Source organism: Thunnus thynnus, chromosome 14 (assembly GCF_963924715.1).
Source record: "Thunnus thynnus chromosome 14, fThuThy2.1, whole genome shotgun sequence".
Taxonomy (NCBI): domain Eukaryota; kingdom Metazoa; phylum Chordata; class Actinopteri; order Scombriformes; family Scombridae; genus Thunnus; species Thunnus thynnus.
The window spans coordinates 8544326-8564123 of NC_089530.1; the positions used below are offsets into that span (position 1 = coordinate 8544326).

Here is a 19798-nt window from a genome sequence, read left to right on the forward strand (position 1 = left end):
CTCAGGTATTCAATCTCCATCTGATATAATGAAAATAATACTCACTATTTCCATGGAGACGCTAATCAAAACAGAAGTGTGTAATTACAGTAGGTCTGCTCAGGACAATGGTGACAGTAGGGAAATAATTCTACATATAGCACAGACTACTGACGCATGGACTTGACCAGTGACCCCTAAATGTTCCTCTGTGAATCAAACTGTTCCAGCTGAATGTCTGTCCAGAATGTCTGTCCAGTTTATCTGTGGATTGTTGACCAGCCTTTATAAGAATAACTGTGTCGATGCGTTCTGATTGCTTGTATAGTGGTTCAAGTGAGGGCAAAGGAGAGCGGGTCCGTACACAAACACACCTGTCCACATCGATCTGCTATCTTTATCCCACTCCCCTTGTTGTCCCCGCTGTATATCGATTCTGCAAACTGAGCAGAAAAACACTCTTTCTGCGCTCCAAAGGTCATAGTGAGGGGTTGACTGAGTTGGGTCTGAACTCGCTGTGATAGTGCTGAAGCCAGCACTATTTGTGCTCTATGACACAGAGAGTGATTCTACACAACGATCATCCACTCCCTCCCGGGTAAAGACGCAATCATACCTGAGCTGACCTTAGAGGGTCAATTCACCCAAATTACACACACACACACACACAGAAAAACATATTTTCCCATTTACCCCTCGTGGTATCAAGTTATGCAGATAGTTTCTGTTTGTGTGCAAAGGTTGTGGTGCTCACAGCATCGAAAATTTGCTTTTGAAGAACCGAACAGCAATGTTTTTTTCCAGGAACAGTGTTCCTATTCATCAGGATGTTCCAGTGTGCTCTGGGAATGTATCTTCAATAGAATGTAGTTCCAATTAGAAAAAAAAAATAATGGTTTGGGTGAACTGATCCTTTAAAAAAAAGCTTAAATATATTTTATATATTTTAATATAGTTAATTTTTACCTGTAGTCAAGATGTGAAACAACTACCAACTTGCTGCTTCAAACAGACTGTTTGACCTAATCCTATCTCATACATACACATACACACAAGATACTATGATGCAAGTGGGACTTAACTAAATGAATAAAAATGAGAAAAATTATATAAATGAAAAAGCTACATTAAAACTGTTGACACATGTGTGTTTAGCTTCCACACACTTGGCTGCACTCCTTGACCTGCACCTGCATCCAGAGTGCACCTGGGCGATCAAACAGCTCATACACACACACACAAATACACATACACACAAACTATTCTCACTGTGAGAACTCTTTCCACCACCGGCCTCCCTTTCCTCCACCTCTCTTTCCCTCCACTCCTACACAAGTGTACTCTGAGTCTTGTGTTTATGTTGTGCATGGTACTGACCTACTACATCCAGAGTGTAGGTGTGGTTGATAGATCCAAACTCATTCTCCACCAAACAGGTGTAGTTGCCCTTGTCCGACGGCACCACGCTCTCCATGATCAGGGTCCAGTGCTGGCTACGCACCTGCGTAAAGGAGGCAGCGGTTTCTTGTCATAAGTGGACTCACAGCAATAAATACATAAAATAGCAGTTGATATTTACAGACATGTAGAGCTAGCACTAAATCAGAAAGATGAAAGCGGAAAAATGAAAGTGAAAGAATGGATTTGGTTGGAGGATTGAAAGATGAGAGCTGACGCAGTGTGCTGGAAAACAATATTGAGGTTGTTGACAGGCTGATTCAACCACAATGACTTTGCAAAATCAGAGTATTGCTGTGAAACTTATCCCAACTCATTTGAAAGTTTTACACTTACTCTGAAAAGTGGGAGTCGCAACAAATTGGATAAAATAGTAAACAATTGTTTGCACGTTTTATGATTTAAGGTAAAATTACATTGACAAATACAGTGAGTAGAATCCAGCATACTTCCCTGTAATCATCTAATTCTTCTGTCAGTCGCTGTTATCTCGGGTAGTAAACCCCACCCTTCTACTCTAAGCAATTTCAAACACACAGTTATTCAGAATTATTTGTAAAAATAGTTTCACCTGTGTGTGGAATCTACAGGTGTGAGCTAACAATAGTGCTTCCGTCTCCAGACTGAAGAGAGACTGTAGCTTCTGCTTGTGCAGGCCTACATTTCACACAATGGAGAGATTATGCCACAGGGCTGGGCTCAGGCACAGCTTTTGTCCAACATTTGTTGACGAAGAAAAAAGGGAATTGAGCTGCCCACAGTGTATCTGACAGGCTGACTGTATCATTTCCGTCACGTCGTGACTGTTTTTTGTCTACACTGTAATGAGCCCACTGAAAGCCAAAGGGAAGCGACATTAACAGCTACATCAACATAATCTGCTCCTAAACTTTCCTGGCAGGGAGATGTGTTTCCTCATAAACCATCAGCCATTAACCAGGAACCTCATACTTGTTCAGCATCACTGGATCTTTTCATAAATTAATTTCATAACTGTCTATTTAAACGGCTGTTCCACTCCATCAGTGGGACTCTAGGTTTTACAGTATGTGCTGCTTGTTTTGAGAGACAAAGAAAGGAATTTAGGAGCAAAATAACTAAACTCCAATCCAAACAGACTTCGTCACAAGGGAGGAATTCTTCACATTCAGACTAGTTGTAGCTGTTTGCAGGCTTTTTATACAAAAAGGAAATAAAACACAACCAAACTAGCTTTACTTTCCCATGACATGCAGAATCAGGTATTTCCAGCATATACGGTATAAATCAGTTTGGGCCGTTTATTTCTTGAAACTAGACTAGGATGAGAAACACTTTCACATGTAAAACAGCTCTTTTGTTGGAACCACAGCATTGTGCATAGAGAGTCATATTCTTTTTAGTCTGCTGCTGATATGGAAAAAAAGTGATAGCCACCAAATTTGTCATTATTCTGGTCCTTCCTCCAGGAATTAGGGAATGCAGCTGAGTTAATTTATAGTTTTAATTAAGTCAGTTTCCTTTTTTTTTACACAGAATGTGTAATCAGCAGGCTGCACAGAACAACAACCTCCTTCCATTTAAACTTGAACCGGCTAAGCAATAGTGTTTGTAAATCACATTTCATAACAACAGAATCGCATACTAGTCTCCAACCAAAGCCAGTGGGACCTGTTCTCCCTGATTTCGTTACCTCAGCATTCTCAACTCATTTCAACCCTGACGCTACCTACTTTCTCTATACATTACTGTCTAGGGGCGTTTAACCCTTAAGTCTCAGGCTTAGGTTTCTAATTGTTGGGGGTAAAGAACCATTTCAAGTTACAGTGAGAAACTGCAAAGTATCCTGTTGAGAGGAGGCGCACGGATGAGCAATTCCAATTTCACACCAGAAACCCTGCCCTCGTTTCCTCTGTCTACTCTCCTCCCGTCTCTCTAGTGAAGGGTGGAAAACGGGTGAAAGGACAGCCAGAGAGCGATTGGAAGAACTGGCCTGACATCCCTTGTAAATACATTCAAAAAAATGGCCAGAAATAATGTAGCACAGAGAGAAGAAAAAGTCTGAGAAAGCAGTAACTTGACATTTGTAATAAAAAGGTATGATGTATTACTGTTTATCCTACCTTATACCCTCCCATGCGGTCTTCTTGGCGGAAAGGCCTGCTGTTTTTAAGCCAGCGCAGCTTGGGCCGGGGGTTGCCTCCTGCAGCACAACGGAACTTGACTGTGTTGGCAGCTGGCACCGCATGCAGCTTCTTCTCCATCTTTGCTGACGAGGTCCAGTATGGGGCGCCTACAACCAAGGGGAACAGTTGGTGTTCAGTCAGGGTGAGATTTCCTAATCATGTCCTCAGTATTAACTGTTTGGCTTCAGGGCTTTGGACTGGCTAAGACAGATATACAGGGAAGCGTGACTGCAGAGGAGCCAAACCTGAACCATTCCTAACACTCCTAGAGACCCCCCTTGGCAACACTGACTGACCCGCCGTCTGCATAACACAACCCAGAGCTCCACACTCACACAGTTAAATAAAAACACACACTTTCCCCGTAGGCTCGGCGGGGTGTTGCAGAGGGGGAAAAAACATCAGCTCTGAGGGGAGAATGTGCCTGGGCGTTGCCAAGAGGGTAACTAGACCATCACATTCAATTTCATCTCATTCCACTTAGCAGCTTTTTTTCCTCCCTCCACTTCCTCCAATTACCATAGCTCCCCTGTTTATCTGCCTGTCACTTGGAGAGATATGGACGGCAGGGCCAGGGATGCTTATCACCCTTGGAAAATCATTATGTGCTGTCAGGGGAGAAAATGAATGTCACGTTTACCAAAGGGGTCTTCAATGCACACTTTTATCCAGATTTTATCAATGCCAAACTGTCTCTGTTTCTCCTACCGAAATCTGTCAGCTTCCCTATGTTTTGTCCATTCCCCAGTTCCCTCTTTTCCCCCAATTTCTGTCTTTCAGTCAGCTGGATTTTCCTCCGAGCCCCCCACCCGCCCTTTCTCTCTGCACCTGGGAGCGTGATTGCCTAAGCAGATGGGGCTCAGGAGGGAAGAGAAACCCAAAGTCAAACAACAACCCAAACTGTCTTCCACACCATTACTTCCTCTCTTGTATAGCAGGAATACAAGGAACAGAGGGAATACCTACAAATAAGACCACTACTGCCTTCAGTGTGACCCTCAAACATAAGTTTAAGGTCCAGGAGGAATTTCTGCTTCAAGTGCCCACCCTCCACTCTCTTCCCCGCCTGTCCAATCTGCATACTATCAGACACCTCCCATCATTTTCTCTGGCATGCACAACCGGACAAGACACGCATACTTGGATAGTAAAGTCAGTAAACAGTGCTCTTCCTTCCTGAATGGATGCATACGCTATGTGCTCAAACTATAATTAGTCATTCCCCCTTTCTTCTTCTTCCTCTTCACTCTCACTATCTGTATTCCTCTTCCTCTGCATCTTCACCTCTCAGTCCCCTCCATTTCTTCCTGTCATCACTACGTCCGTTCAGACAGAGATAGATTAGGTGGAGACTGGCCCGTCGCGAGGCTGTCTCCCCGAAATGACCTCTGCTCCCAAACTGGCAGCTGGGTCAGAGGATGAGGTTGGGACATGAAAGGTGAGCGGTCCTGTTTCCCATGCTCTCCGTCCGGAGGGGCAGCACTTCAAACGAGACGACCCTGCAACCTCTCTCCAGATGAAGCCAAACTTTCACTGGCCCAACTGCTGTGGCCTCCAGGAACCCCCGCCGCCCCCAAAGCCCCGTGCATCCGGATCCCCACTCACGGCTGTTTATCCTAAGCTGGCCTGGGGTGAGCTGAGGTTATCTAACTCCTGCGCTATGAGTCAACATTTTTTTTCTCTCGTAAAGTTCCTCCAGAGAGCTAAATCCATCACCGTTCCAAAGTAGTATTTCAGTGGTGAGATGATTTCACATTTAGCTGTGACATCCTCCTCTTTAGCATATATCTGCTGAATAATACTACTACTATAATACATCTTGAAACTGAGAATACAGTTTAGTAGCAACCTATCGTCATCGTCCTGTGAAAACCGTGTATCTCTAAAAACATCAACTTTTCATGAGCTAGGGAAAACAGCCTTGTTTTCAACTATGTGATAATGCATTTTTTAGCATATCCAAGAGGCTTTCAGGTGGTTTATTTAGCTCAAGAAGTAGAAAAATTCAAAATCACCAAATTCCTTGGATTGCAATGTTGTAATAAAGAAGTGCTTATTGGTGACACCATAAAGTCAGATCCTGCAGGTCCCTCGTTTTGCCCCTGAAAATATTAAATATTTATTACTAGATGTGCAACAGTCAAATTTAAAGTTCAGGAAAAAATACTGTTAATACGATAAAAGTTTATCACTTAAAGCACAGCTTCATGAGGACTGTGCTGTGTAGTTTGATCAGATTTGATTGTGGTTAGCCAAACATCATTTTTTTCTTTTAACAGTGGAAAAACAGTTTTTTCTTGGCTGTGCACGACACTTCGGCTGCAAGCTTTATGTTTCTGTCTTAACTATTTGTCATGATGTTAGTTACACTAGTGAGGCAGGTCAATTCTTCCACCAGAATCTTGTCGTGTGCAGCTTTATCTAAATGGGAGCCACACTGACTGATGATGTAAACAATAATGAGTAAAGGTGTCAACAGGACGGAGAATTTGTAACAACAGGACTAAATGCAGAAAGCAAAGCTCCACGTGGCTCTTTAACTTCATCATTACATCAGTGCTACCCTCCTACGCCCCCCCACCCTCACCAGTCCCCTAAACACAGCTTCCCTCACAGATCCCTGTGGAGGCTCTCCCATGTCTCCTCCAATAACACCACCCACCGCTGACGATAGACAACTAAACTCTCCTTTTTTTATCTTTTTCCACCAGCTTATGTTGTTCAATCTTCTATACAAAAGTTGAAATCAAAATGCTCTGTTTTGCAGTGGCCTGATGCCCAACCCATTCTGAGTGCTCCAGAAGAGAAAAAAAAAAAAGCCACGAATATAAAACTACACCCCGCACTCTCCACTCTCATTCCCTCCCACGCCTACACGCACCCTCCTCCCTCACTCCAGTCCTCGGCCCGAGGCCAAGGCTCCACGCCATGCTCAGAGAAGTGCTGGTACTGATCCAACAACCCCCCTCCCTCATCCTGCCTCTTTTCCCTCTCCTCTTCTTCCTCCTTTCTTTTAATAATAATCTCGGTTTTGAATTTTCAGAAACACACACGGCGAGAAAATGCGACTGTACTGCCAGAACAGCTTTCCCTTTGTTTTCAAACAGCTTATTACCACCAGAATGGCTGGATCTTTTCCCTCTCCCCCCATTTTTTTCCTCTTGCTGAGTTCCTTTCTCTCCCCCATATTTAATGGATTTCAGGCAATTACAGTCAGCCCAAAAGTGGAGGAGGAGGACTCACAGTGAGACGCAATGCGTGTGGAGAATTTTAACAAGATGTGGAAGCCCTCATCTTCACTCTAGCCCCTTTTTTGAGTGTGTATGTGAACGCATGCATGTGTGCACGTGGCTACATAAACATATTACTACCCTAGATACTCACCAACGCACAGAAAAACTTGGGTAAAAACTTTCTCTTTTTCACACACACACACTCACACACACACAAACACACACACATATACACACAGGCCCATCAGGTGGGTAACTGGGTCCAGATGGGCGTCTTTCATAATGGATGAGCCCAGCTGACTGACTGACTGGCTAGCTGGCTGGCTCCATGAGGCCCGACTACCTGAGAGACACTAGCTAAAGGAATGTCAGGAATCCCTGTATTCCCTGGAGCAGCTCGCCTGGGAGACACACACACACACACAACACACACTCCAAAACCTCACCATATAGGCCTAGACAGGAATGCTAAGGTATAGAATAGCAGAGATGTGGGTGCATGAGTTTTGGCGTTGTTAACAGCTATCTCCTCCCGATAATGAAAAAATTAAGACCATCCGCTTTCCCTCTTCCTTTAATCTTAAGCGCACAGGCTGAACTGTGCTAATAAACACTGACAAAGCTAAGTAGATTATTTCGCTTAGGGATTAAGTCTTTGTAAGTGTTTGGCTATCACAATCAGCATTCCAGTTTTGACATGCTGCTGAGGACTACTCGTTATTTATCAGACTAGGGCATAGCTTAAAACAAGTAACATATGTCCAAATGTTTAAGCCCTGTTAAAGACTTCTTTTACCTGAGATATGAGGAAATAATAATAATCTCTTTTCAATTTCCTAAATGTGTATATTCAGTAGGAATCATCTCAAATGTCCCTTAATTTCCCAAATGCTACTATACAAAGTAAAATGTGGTTATTTGCACTGTAGCTGCTAGGAATGAGGGTTGAGTTCACACGAGAAACATTAAACAGACAGAGAAAGTGATTATGCAGAAACAACAGGCCCCCCCAGGCTTCTACTGTCAGCTTTATGTGCCTTGCTCATGGGCACCTAACCTATGGGAGGAAGGGTAGCGAATCACTAACTCATTCACCCCTCCTTTCGTCCTCCCATACTCACTTATCTGTTCTCCGTCCGCCCCTGTGTCCTCCGATCGCTCTGTATCGTCCTCATCATCCCCCGACGAGATGGCATCTGCACAGAGTAACCACGGTTACTGCCATCCTTTCTCAAGCCGTACACACACGCACACACATACAGTATTGCATGCACAGGTTTTCATGCAGTCACTTTCTCGCAAAATTTTCAGATACACAGATACTTAAAGGAAATGCTAGAGTGGGATAATTTTTTGGTAAATCAAGTCTAATGCTACTGTAGTTGCACACACACACACACACACACACACACACACACACACACACACACACACACAGTCACTCAACAGACTCCAGAGTCATTCAGGGAGAACCAATGTTTGTCTACCTGACCACATCTGCTCCATGGCTACTTTCTGGACTCAACAAAGATCAGTCCAGCCCTAAATCTCCAAACTCCCTGTCCTGTCCAGTCCTGCTTGATCCCTGACTCACCTGTGACATTCACTATGAAGCAGACCGTGTCTTTGCCCACGCTGGTGCAGGCGTACAGGCCCGAATCCTTAGGCGTGGCATCACGGATCTGCAGCACCTCCTGCTCTATCAGGGTGCGGTTGTTGGTGCCCAGAGAGCTGCCGTCTTTGGTCCAGGTGATGGTCCCCGTCGGCGGCAGAGGGCAGCTCAGCTTCAACACCTCCCCCGGGTGCACTGAGCACACCGTGGGCTTAGAAATTTGGTATTTGTTCGATGCTTCTGCAGAGCGAATGGGGGAGTGGGGAGAGGGGTTGAAAGGGTAGAGGAGGGAGAGGACGGAGTGGAGGAAGAGGGTGCACAAGAAGGTGGAAAGAGAGGTGGGAGAGGAAGAAACAAGCCATAGTGTAAGAAACAAAAACACCAAATAACCCCCATTGGATGCACTTAAATCAACTTATGCAGGAGGAGCAATACAGAGAAAAGGGAGGCCCATTTTTGTAAACCGTCACACCAACATATCGGTACCACAAACTCCCAGTCAGTCACTTGAAATGGAGCCCTCAGAAAATACCACTGTTCTCTTATAAGTGTACAGTGTGATTGGCGTTTATAGATTCAGAGCATGCAGTTACGGCCAGAGCAGCGTGTGTAGAAGAAAAAAAACAAAAAAAAAACAATCAATGCTTTGAGAACAGGTGAGAATTGGACATCACTGTGTTGAGAGACAGCCTCCTCCCCCCCCCCAAACCACCACCCCCTTTCAGCGTAGATGCCAAGCAGCCAGTGTGTGTGGGTGAGCAGGAGCAGTACAGACAGATCTCTGCATCCTAAAAAAAAGGTAATAAAACTCCAGCACGTCTGCCCATCAGAGAGGAAAGCAGCCAGAAAGGTCTAGGACGGAAGCAGTTGTCAGGCAGGGGAAAGGAGAGGGGGAGGGGGGAGGGGGGCGCTCTGTTTTTTGGCTTTTCTCTGGTTTTGACTGTGCGCCTAAACTTCGAAAACCTTGACCTGGCTATAGCCTGACTCTTCTGTTTTTCATCTCTCTCTTCTTCGTTCTCTTTCATAACATGGCCATGGAGGATCTACAACCCCTGCACAGGATCTGCCGGCCAAGGCAGAGAGCAAGAAACTCCGCTCGACTCCAAAGTGCATAAAACCTTCACTTCTGGGAGGAAATCCAAGTCCGCCTGTGAATGCATGTGTGTACACCGTGTCCTCTGACTTGTACAACTGCACGGTGAGAACGAGGTGAATGTCCAATATATCAAACGGATTTTTGGAGTATCCGTAGCTGAGACTGCACTTCTACATCAGGACACATTTTTGTCAGTGTCTATGAAAACACTAACTCTGGCTGAATGTTGAGCAAAAAAAAGGGGGAAAACCTGCCTGAAATATAAGCTGGCTTCTCCTGTATACACTAAAGCCAGTTCCAGTCACCCTGAGGCTCTTGCAGACTTTTAACACACACAAACAAACACAAACGATCATGCACAAAATCTGAAACCCTTCACTGTGAGAACAAAAACTGGAAGAAATTCCAAGTTTTCCTCTTTATTGCAGCACAAAAATGTCCAAAACTGTGTGTGCGAGTGCGTTGTCTTCACAAGGGGCAAAAATAAGAGGGATTAAAAACATTTAAGGGGGAAAAATAGCAACAGTGTAAAAGCATACGGAGAAGGCAGTGATGAAGGTACAGTAGCGTATATGCATTTGGCTGAAGGCTGATAGGTGTAATTATGGAGGCAGTGGCACTCCCAGCCTTTCCTGTACCTCAGTACACCTTTTCAACAACATCCTACCCCCATTATGTGCTGCTGTGTGTGTTAAATGTAAAGTATACACACACACACACACACACACACACACACACACACACACACTCAAGCTTCAACAGGAAGGGAAAGTCATTCCGCTGCGAGCCAGCGGTCGAGGCATGTGTGCAAGTCTCTAAACGTTCCCCTTGGGCAAGTAGACACACTTAGGTACAGTCCTTGTATTGTCTTTTTCTCTCTCTCGCTTCCCCTTCGATCCGGAAATAATTAACCCCTCCCTCGCCGCCCAGAACTGAGTGTGTGGTCTGATAAGAGGTGGAGCTCCTGTGCTGATTGATGGGAGCTGTCTCCTCTTCCTTTTTATGACATGTTTTCCATACCGGATGCCTCTGCCTTCACTTTGATAATATTACTGGCTCCAGTTTTACCTTTATTGTTTAAGGTAGGACATTAGAAAGATGTTGTAACTGCCGGGACACTAAGCAGCCTGCGTGAAGCTTGCGTGTATGGACAACTTCAAGGTGGTGGGGCCCCTTAATGAGGTTGACGTAATGACACAACACCTGGATTTTAACATACAAGCGCACTCGTACACACATACACACAGTCTGTCCGCATGTAGAAGAGAAAGGGAGGCGCTTTATAGAAAAATAATAACTCGTACAAGCACATGGATGTGCGTGCGTGATTGTGTGCTGCACTACAAGGAGAGCTCTGACGAAGGAGAGATGGAAGGAGAGAAAATAAATACAAAGGAAAGGAAAGCAGTCTAAACGTCTGATTAAAGACAGCATGCACATGTTAGCTCTGCCTTCATCATTTTCTTATCTCTGCTGCTTCCATCTGTCCCCCTCAATCAACTCCTCCTCCTGCTGCTGCTGCTGCCCCTTCATTTCCCTCTTTCACCTCCCCTTCCGCTTTGCACACAAACCCCCTCACCCTCTCACACCCCTGACCCTTCTGACCTAACCCTGACCCTTCCAAAACCTGTTGACACCTCCAGCATGCCTGATTGTTCATGGGAACCTGTGTCATGTAAGCACACAAAACACATACAGTGAATGCAACCTGAAGGAGCCTCATACGCGTCGAGAAAACTAGGATACAGAGTTTGATAAAGGCATGCATCATATACATGCACAGCAGGAGATAAAGGCTCAAACACACACACACACACACACACACTCCTTGCTCCACTTGATGAGAGTTTACAAGAGAGTAGGGAGGCATGCTGAGTTGAAGAGTTGAAACACTTCACTGCAGATATTTCATCTCTGCAAAGTTTCATCCCCCTCTGCACCACAGGAGGGGGCGGGAGCATCTCTCTTGTTCTCACACACGCACGCGCACACTCAGACTCTTGCTCAATTTCTATCAAACAGCTTTGCTCCTCTTCCCTCTCTCCATCATCACAACCAATTTTGCCTCTCTTCTCCTGAAGCACATCTCCATTTCAAAACCCATCTCTCTTTCTCTCTCTCTGACAGCTATTACATGTGTCTATCAGGTGTGATAGATTCAGGTTGTCCACTCCTCGCTAACTCACCCTCCTCATTCGCACCGTCTTGGCTGGCAATAATTAGTCTCACAGTCTGAGTGTCTGCGGCAAAATGCAGCAAGTGATTCTCACAATCATCTCCTTGATGCCATGTCTGCTATCCTGCCTGCCCGTCTGTCTTTCTGTCTGTCCGTCAAGAGCCAAGCAGAGACGTTGGCAAAGCGGCGAGGGAGGAGTTTACGAGTTTTTTCTTACGTAAACGATCTTATGAATTTACTTCTGCGGGAGACGCTCATTCGGCCGCAAGTCTATTCTTCCATTTCCTCCCTGTCGCGTTCCGCACAACGGGATAGGTGGACTAAATGTAATGACTGCCATCTCAGAGGGACACACTCAGCATGCATGCGGACTAACAGGCACACACACACACTGCCAAATCACATTATCTCTGCTGCCCCTCTTATCCCTCCTCTTTCCTCTGTATCCTGCTCACGTACTCAAATCCCAGGACTTTTCTCCCCTTTTTTGTCTCTCCTTCTTTTCTGATGTCTGTATCCTTTCACATTCAAATCCCTCCATGGCTTTTTTTTTTTTTTATTATGACAAAGGAGCAGCTCTGTGAACTGGCTCCTGCTGGCGTCCATGGCAACAGCTCCTCCGGTTTGCCCACCCCTTCACCCCTCATCAAGGCATTCCCTGAACCCCACCCGACCCCTTTAACCCACTGGCTACACCTTATCTCCCAAAATCTTCTTTAATGTGAAGGCATGGGGACCCTTCCTTCTACTTTACTCTGCTTTCTGGTGATTAATCTTCAGAATAAAATATGCAAACAGCAGGATATATACACATTTAGTGCCACTTTTCCAGAAAAGTGAGGCACACAGGAGGCTCAGTGACTTTGGCTGATGTAAGGATGATGCAGGGATCAAATCTGTGAGTTAAAAATGTGCCCTACTTAAAAGTAGTTGCAAATATGAGGCTTCATGGAATTTGACAAAAAAAAAATCTAGAATAATTTCAAAATGTTGCTTACTTTTATTAGGAAATTGCATCAATACTTTTACATCACAGCTCTGATTTCTTAACGTCTGTATTTTAATGTTATTTAGTGTTTTCCTCCATCATCCTGCACCCTGTTAGTGCTGGCTCAGATTCCTCTCTGCCTCTTGCCGTACAGCGGACAGTCTGCTGAGAACTGAGGTACAATCTGGCACAGGTAGCAGCTCTTCCCTGCCTCTTATCGGCCTGGTGTGAGATTGAACGGTGAAGTGACAAGGTATTTTCTGGCACATTAGCCAAGGCAAATAACAGTCCACACACACACACACACACACACACACACAAACACACTCAGCCACCAACACACTCAAACCTTCAAGATTAACACCAGCCAACGGCAGGCTAATAAAAGTCATTGTGTAAAGGCTGTATATTCAGCCCAACTGACCCCCGGTCACACCACCGGCTGTCACACTGCGTTTGTTTAGAGTTCAGTTCCATTGCCATCACCACAGTCACCACACACACACACACACACTTCATGTCATTAACCTGCCAGCTGACACTTTTATACTTTTACAGCTGTACTCCTACTGTGTAAATAGCACAGTGTTGCAGATAGGTAATAAGCCTGCAACTCCTTGACTTCCCCAACTTCACATACATTTACACACACAGACACACAACTGCCAGCTGTCTAATGGAAACTAATATTAATTAGGAGTCATCACAAGCGTTTGTGAAATATAGACAAGTGCTGCTGTATTTGACATTGGCTGATTATGTTTCTTATTAAATGAAGTACGGTATACAGGTGGAAACTATATTAAGAGTAGAAATCATGTAGCAAATATATAAAGAAATGTACTCACAGAGTAATTTTATTCATACAGAGTCCAAAACCTCTCCAACAAAGTAAAACAAGCATCCATCTTTTTCTTTGTCAGTCTGAGCATGAAAGACTCATCCTTGACACATAACGTAGTCTTAAATTATTTAACCACTCGACTATTTTGAAGTGGTTGCCTCCACGCTGATCAGAATATTTTTTAAAGAATAGAGTTTGGCAGGGAGAGCAGGAAAGTACAGCCAACTATGAGCTGACTTTAGTCAGCTGCACTCACATTCAGCCTGTGTTCCAATGTGCCTGGTGCCACATTTATTCCACATTATATGCAAAAAAGGGGCCTGAACACACCACAAAGCGAAGAATACCAATGTTAAGGACACACAAATACACATCTCCTGTGTTTGGTGCCATTGTTATTCCGCTCAGTCAGAGTATTTTAATCACTGTGCAAATGGAGAGCGCCTGGGCAAGGTAAACACTCCCATAGATACTGAAGTGGCTACAGCGACAACAATAGGCCTGTTGTGGAGGCCTAGACCAGCGCGCTTGCTCCACTTCTACTGTTACAGCAGCCACAGGTAAACAAACTAGTAGGGCCACCAGGGGTGCAGGCGTTAGCTCTATAGAGACAACATTGATATGCAATCTGATGAATCTACAGCACTGCTCTCCCACACACACACACACACTTACAGCGGTGTGACCAGGCCGCAGGGCAGAGAGGGGTGAAGGGGAGGGGGGGCTGGGAATCCCAAACATCTCTGCAGGGGGGTGTTATTAGGACAGAGAGGGCGGGACCAGTCAATCTGTCTCTCTAACATCTATGCCCTACAGGTGACACCAGTGTAGTCGACCAGCAGCAGTAAACAGAAGGAGTAGACAACAAACTAGAGGCTTAAACACACTGATTCAATCACACACAGCTGCGGTAAAAAAAAATGTGTTTTCCATGTGCAGCAGAAAAACTGATTCGGGATCAGATAAGCCAGGCCAGGTTGTCCATGCCCTGTTGATCCTTCATCATGTGACCCCCAGGTCTAGCCACTTAATCTCCAGTCACATGACTTCACCGCTGCCCAGCTCTCCGTAATCTCTCCATCTAAAGGAGAAGTCAAATATGCACAAATCCTCTTAGAACTTTCCTGGAGGATTGTATAACTCTGGAGAGCTCCCCTTGTCTCCCTCCCTCTGTCCTCTCTGTGGCCATGTAGCGGAGCATCCGGGCCATGTGGGGCTCAAAACCCACCGGCTTGGAGCCAAACAGTCTGAGACAGAACAACAAAAACAACAACAGGGGAGGAGAACTCAGGCAGCCTCTCATCAAGGTAAGAACCATACCTGACCTCTAGGGCAAAGGGCAGGAGAGGGTACATAGTGTGTATGTGTGTGTGTAGAGAGATGGGGAGGTGGCTTTAAAAAGTGATGCTCTGTTGTTGGCCTAAGTTACAATTAGTACGCTGATTAAAGCTGGGGAACAAAAAGCTTTGGAATGTGACTTACCATCCATCACAACAACTCTAATTAGCTAGTCTCTGACCAGACTCCGCGACTAGAGACAAAAAAATGGAGAAGCCTCAAAAGAAAATATGCAAAAAAAGCTGTCTGCACTATAGAAGGCCTTTCACAAAAAGGTTTCTCAGAAGTTTTTGCCAATAAAAAAATGGCCTTAAAATATTGGAATTCACAAAGTGAGCAGAGCAGTTGTATCTCAAAGAAAAACAAAGTAGAACTTTTTTCCCTTTCCCTCACTCTATGTGCTTCTTTCCAGGCAAGCAGGGCATGAGAGAGATGCCAGCATAAACACTGTCCCACCCTCCTTCACAGCTCTCCCTTGTCCTCCCACACGGGTTCACAAACCTGCCTTTAACACTCAAGTATACCCTGAACTACCACAGACATCAACAGGAGAGGTAAAACAAAAAAAGTGTGAATCACACGCCTGACAGTGAGGAAAACAAGAGGCTCGCCGTGCCAAAGTTATAGCTGTTTCTGTTCTGTTTTTATTTTAATCCACCAAAACCGTACATAAACTCCAACCTTCCTAATTGTTAGATTTTCAATGAGGTCTAAATAATCTCATGTTTTTCAAACAAGAAGCTTTAAATACTAACTTGTAAGTGAACAACTAACAGTGGAAACAGTGAAACGTCAAATCAAGAAATTCATTCCTTTTTTATTTCCTCATTATTCTATCTTCAAATGGGTTAAACTGCAGAAATCACTGTTCCTCATGTTGTTAAAGACATAAAACTTTAAGAGCCACATTTATAAGTAGAATATAATCGATGCAAGTTAGATGAGGACAGGAAAAAAATGCAAAAGTTAAAAAAGACTCTAAGGTCAGGTTTAAGGAGGGGGAAAAATCCTGACACAAGTACACCTGCTCTCTAAAAACAACCCCAACAAATGGTTTTACACCCTGCTCCACCTCCACAGCTCTTCTTTCAGGTCCCATCTTGTCCCCCACTGCTTACCTTCAGGTTCCAGAGTGGCCTCCTCCTCCTTGGTGGCAGTGAGGGGCGGCCGGGCCACGCTGACGGTCAGCAGGGACAGCAGGACGGCAGCCAGCAGCCAGGCCCACGAGGCCATCCCGTTAGTGGGGGCCAGCGCTCCCCATACCCCCCTTCTCCACCTCCCCCTGGACACTGATCCCATCTGAGGGGGTCCGCCCAACCATCAACTGCTGCCGGGTCGGCCTGTCACTCACTGGAATTCACCCAATCACCTGGGCTGAGAGGTGACAGGGAGAGAGAAAATGAAGAAGGGAAGGTGGTGGCGGAGCGATGATTGAAGATGTAGAAAGAAGCGTGGACAAGAAGGAAGAAAGATGACAAAAAGAAAGCATATTTCAGTGTGAATTCATTGTTTCTGTACCATTTTCCACTTTCTTTAATATATTTTAGACAAAATCAGATACAAGAATGAAGCAAGAGAAAGCAACAGTGGAGCAAGTGTTTCAAAATGCTGTCAAACAAGCCATGCCACAGACATACCGAAGCTCTGAGGCACCAGCAGTCAACACACAACCAGCCTTTGCTTTCTATAATTGTGTGCATTTCAGTATGTGTTTTAGACAAACCAATTAAGAGACATTCTAGCTCTATAAGGCTCAGTATTCACAGACTAACCAGTTTGGTGACTGACTCATACTTTTGAAATATACTTCAAAGATCAGACTTCTTTTAAGTTTATGACAGTCTAATATCACACAAATCTGGTGTGAGAAAATGCGTTTCATTTACCATGATGAGCAACATGTCCCTGCTTTTAAATTTTCCTCCAAACTGATCATAAAATCCGGTCTCAAGTGATGAGTCATAATATGTTTTGAAAATATCCCAGATCAGCCGATTTGGCACCAATTTCGTTTCGTTAGACATCGTTTGTTCCGGTGCGCAACAGATGCGTCAAACCTGTTGCCCGCGCTGCTACATTTGTGTTAATTGTATTCGTAAGGGGCTTTTATTGCATTTCCGTGACTTGATTATGAAACCAGTAAGGCTTTAATTGAAATGCAATATTGCAATGTTGGGACACACACACCGATCTGTTTAGCCAGACATCTGCGCTTCAACCGTGTTGGAGAGTCTCTGGAGGTTTGGTGAAGTCACGCTTCCCTGAGCTCCTTCTGCTCCAGCTGGAGATATCGATTGGTTTTACCCGCAAAGACACATGTAATTTGACTTTTAGAGAGCAAACCTGAAAAACGTGCACACCCTGATTTATTTTTAATTCACCCCTCAGGGGTTACACTGAGTCCGACCGGTGGACGCGCACATGATGTCCCGGTGAATCCATGAATGTATATCGACTTCATAAGGGAATTGAGCCGGTTTGATTTAGCAATTAAAGCAACTAATTCTGCACAGTGAAAGCTCAGACATATGAATTATTAATGAAAGTAAACCAATCTGAAAAGTACTGAGAGTGAACCAATCAGTGCAACAATCAAACACTGAGCTTTCCGCTGTCTAAAAACTTCAGCAGGACAAATAGAGACCAGAGAACCCTAATAACTTCCATTTGTTTTACATATTTTAAAATTGTGTTTTAAAAAATAGATTATTATGCAGCTATTAAATATAACCACACTCAAAGAACTGAAAGGGTCAAATGAAAAAGATACACCAAAGCCTTCAGATATGAATAACATCTAAAAACACAAGAAAAGTGGAACAGAGGAAAGAAAGTGAAATGAGGATATAATATGCTCCTCATTACAAAATTCGGTCTTTATCGTGTTACTGACGACATGACATTTGGACACATGAGGGACTTTGCTCCATACATGACCACAGCCTTCATTTAAACCAGGCTTTGAATGAAATTTCTTGGCACTGTTTGAAATCCTATTGAAATTCAAATCAGTTGGCTTTTCCACAATGGGGGCTCATTTGGAGCTGCTCAGTGATTTAGGGCTCCGGCACCAAGCAGTGAAAAAACAACTGCGGTCACGGGATAATTGGCACCATAAATGCAATGTAGAAAATTAAGCAAAGTAATAAATAACCAGGACACTTGTTAATGGGCCCTGAAGTGATGATGCAAGGTGCTGTGTGGTTCCTCGCCTTCTAAAATAAACAAGGGTTGATTTTACTGAATACACTTTAACATATAATGAAGGATGATTTTAAAAACTATATGTCCAATGTTTGATGATTATGTCCAATGCATTCTCTCTTTTTTGGATGCACATTTAAGAAAAAAAAAGAAAAAAAAACTTTATTGGAGACTTTGCATATTTTACAGACTTCTGCAAAGTCTGCACGAGGACATCTTGGTTAGAAAACTCTGTAAATTCAACTACAAGTAAAACAGTTCTCATTTTGTCATGCAGATACAAGAAAAAAACAGTACGAACCTAAAACGCGCAAAGCATTTCTACTACCACGCAGCCTATTAGTCATGACAGCCGAAATTTTGACAGATGAGATTCGGAGGAAGCTTTAGACTTTTCCCAGCTGAGTTTGATCGTAAACAGAAAATACTTACCAGAGAGGACTGAAATCGTGGAGATCTCTGTTTTGGCATGCACAGATAAGGGAGGAGAGAGCATGGGCTGAATCCAGAAGGAGGAATGTCTCCAACTCCACAATGCACCAAAAAAAAAAAAAAAAAAAAATCTGCGAGACGCTGCCTTTTTCAGCTTACTATTCCACAATCAGCCGGCATCAACTCAGATCAGAGAATATATTCCAAACCCGACAGGCAGCGTAGTCCAATGCCATGCAGAGAAATCCGACTTTATCCTTCGAACACAGCTCGAAAAACCATAGCGCTGTCCCCCCGAAACTTTCCTCCCCGTCACCAAGTTTCTTCTAGGGCGCAAAACATGCCCAGTGTTCCCCCAGCAGCGCACTTGTCAACTAAATAGAAAGTTTGCAGCTACTAAGGAGGTGGAACTGGGTTTACAATGTACGAGAGGATAGTTGTCCGATGCAAAATGTCATTAAATCCATCAGTGCGCGTTCCCCTGGTGAAAAGAGCGTCTTTCGCGTCTCCTTCTCTTCTTCCGCCGTCCTCGCACGGTTTCTCAGACGCTTTGTCAGGTTTACTAGGTTTTTTCTCCTCCTTACGTCTCCACACACACTGCCCTCCTCCTTCACTCCAGTGGGTGTCATTCCCCCCCCTCCCCCCCAGCACCCCCAGTGTAATTCGAGCCGCTTCCTGGCCGCAGTGCTCTTGGGCCCTGCCTTCCCTCCGCCCATCAAACTGCAGCGCTGCCTGCCTGCTTGTCTGTCTGCCTGTCCTGCGCTCAACTTGCTCTAACTGGGTCTAATCCGAGGGCCTGTGCTCGGCTCCGGAGCTGTCAGGCTGCAGTAACAACGCCCCTCAGTGGCCAAAGAGTGACTAGAGACGCACATAACGCATACACAGACGCACAGAGCATCCATGCAGACGTTTCCTTATATTTAGATGCTGTATGTGGGCTGAGACGTCAACCTGTTACAATATCAATAAAGTAATTAATAGTGAGATTAGTTGGGATTTTTTTCTCACTTTCTGGTTGGGGTGAATATTCAGCCAGCTATGTAGTAAACTTTGTCAAATCAGGGTTGAGTGTCTTGCTTAAGGACACTTTGGCAAGTCATCTGCCTTCCACTTTTACCAGATGTGAGTGAGAGCTGTCTTTTAAAGCCATATATGCACATGGAAATGCATAACAACGCAAAATCAACGCAAAAATACGCTACAACAAAGATATAACCAGCGGGATAAAAAAAAGATCAGCTATTAGATTGATTTATTGTCATGTTTTGGGGGA

At 44.5% G+C, this 19798-nt stretch overlaps 1 protein-coding gene across 1 annotated transcript in view; it reads right to left on the minus strand.

Moving 5' to 3' along the window:
• The window catches only part of fgfr2 (fibroblast growth factor receptor 2), a 39425-nt gene extending 20299 nt beyond the window's left edge, over positions 1 to 19126 (minus strand). The window contains exons 1-6 of the mRNA XM_067609619.1: positions 18526 to 19126; positions 16008 to 16263; positions 8430 to 8687; positions 7957 to 8031; positions 3540 to 3709; positions 1357 to 1480 (exon numbers count right to left, since the gene is read on the minus strand). Coding sequence (XP_067465720.1) covers positions 1357 to 1480; positions 3540 to 3709; positions 7957 to 8031; positions 8430 to 8687; positions 16008 to 16188 — 808 coding nt within the window. The 5' untranslated portion in view covers positions 16189 to 16263; positions 18526 to 19126. The remainder of the gene's footprint in view (positions 1 to 1356; positions 1481 to 3539; positions 3710 to 7956; positions 8032 to 8429; positions 8688 to 16007; positions 16264 to 18525) is intronic.
• Positions 19127 to 19798: the final 672 nt, after the last annotated feature.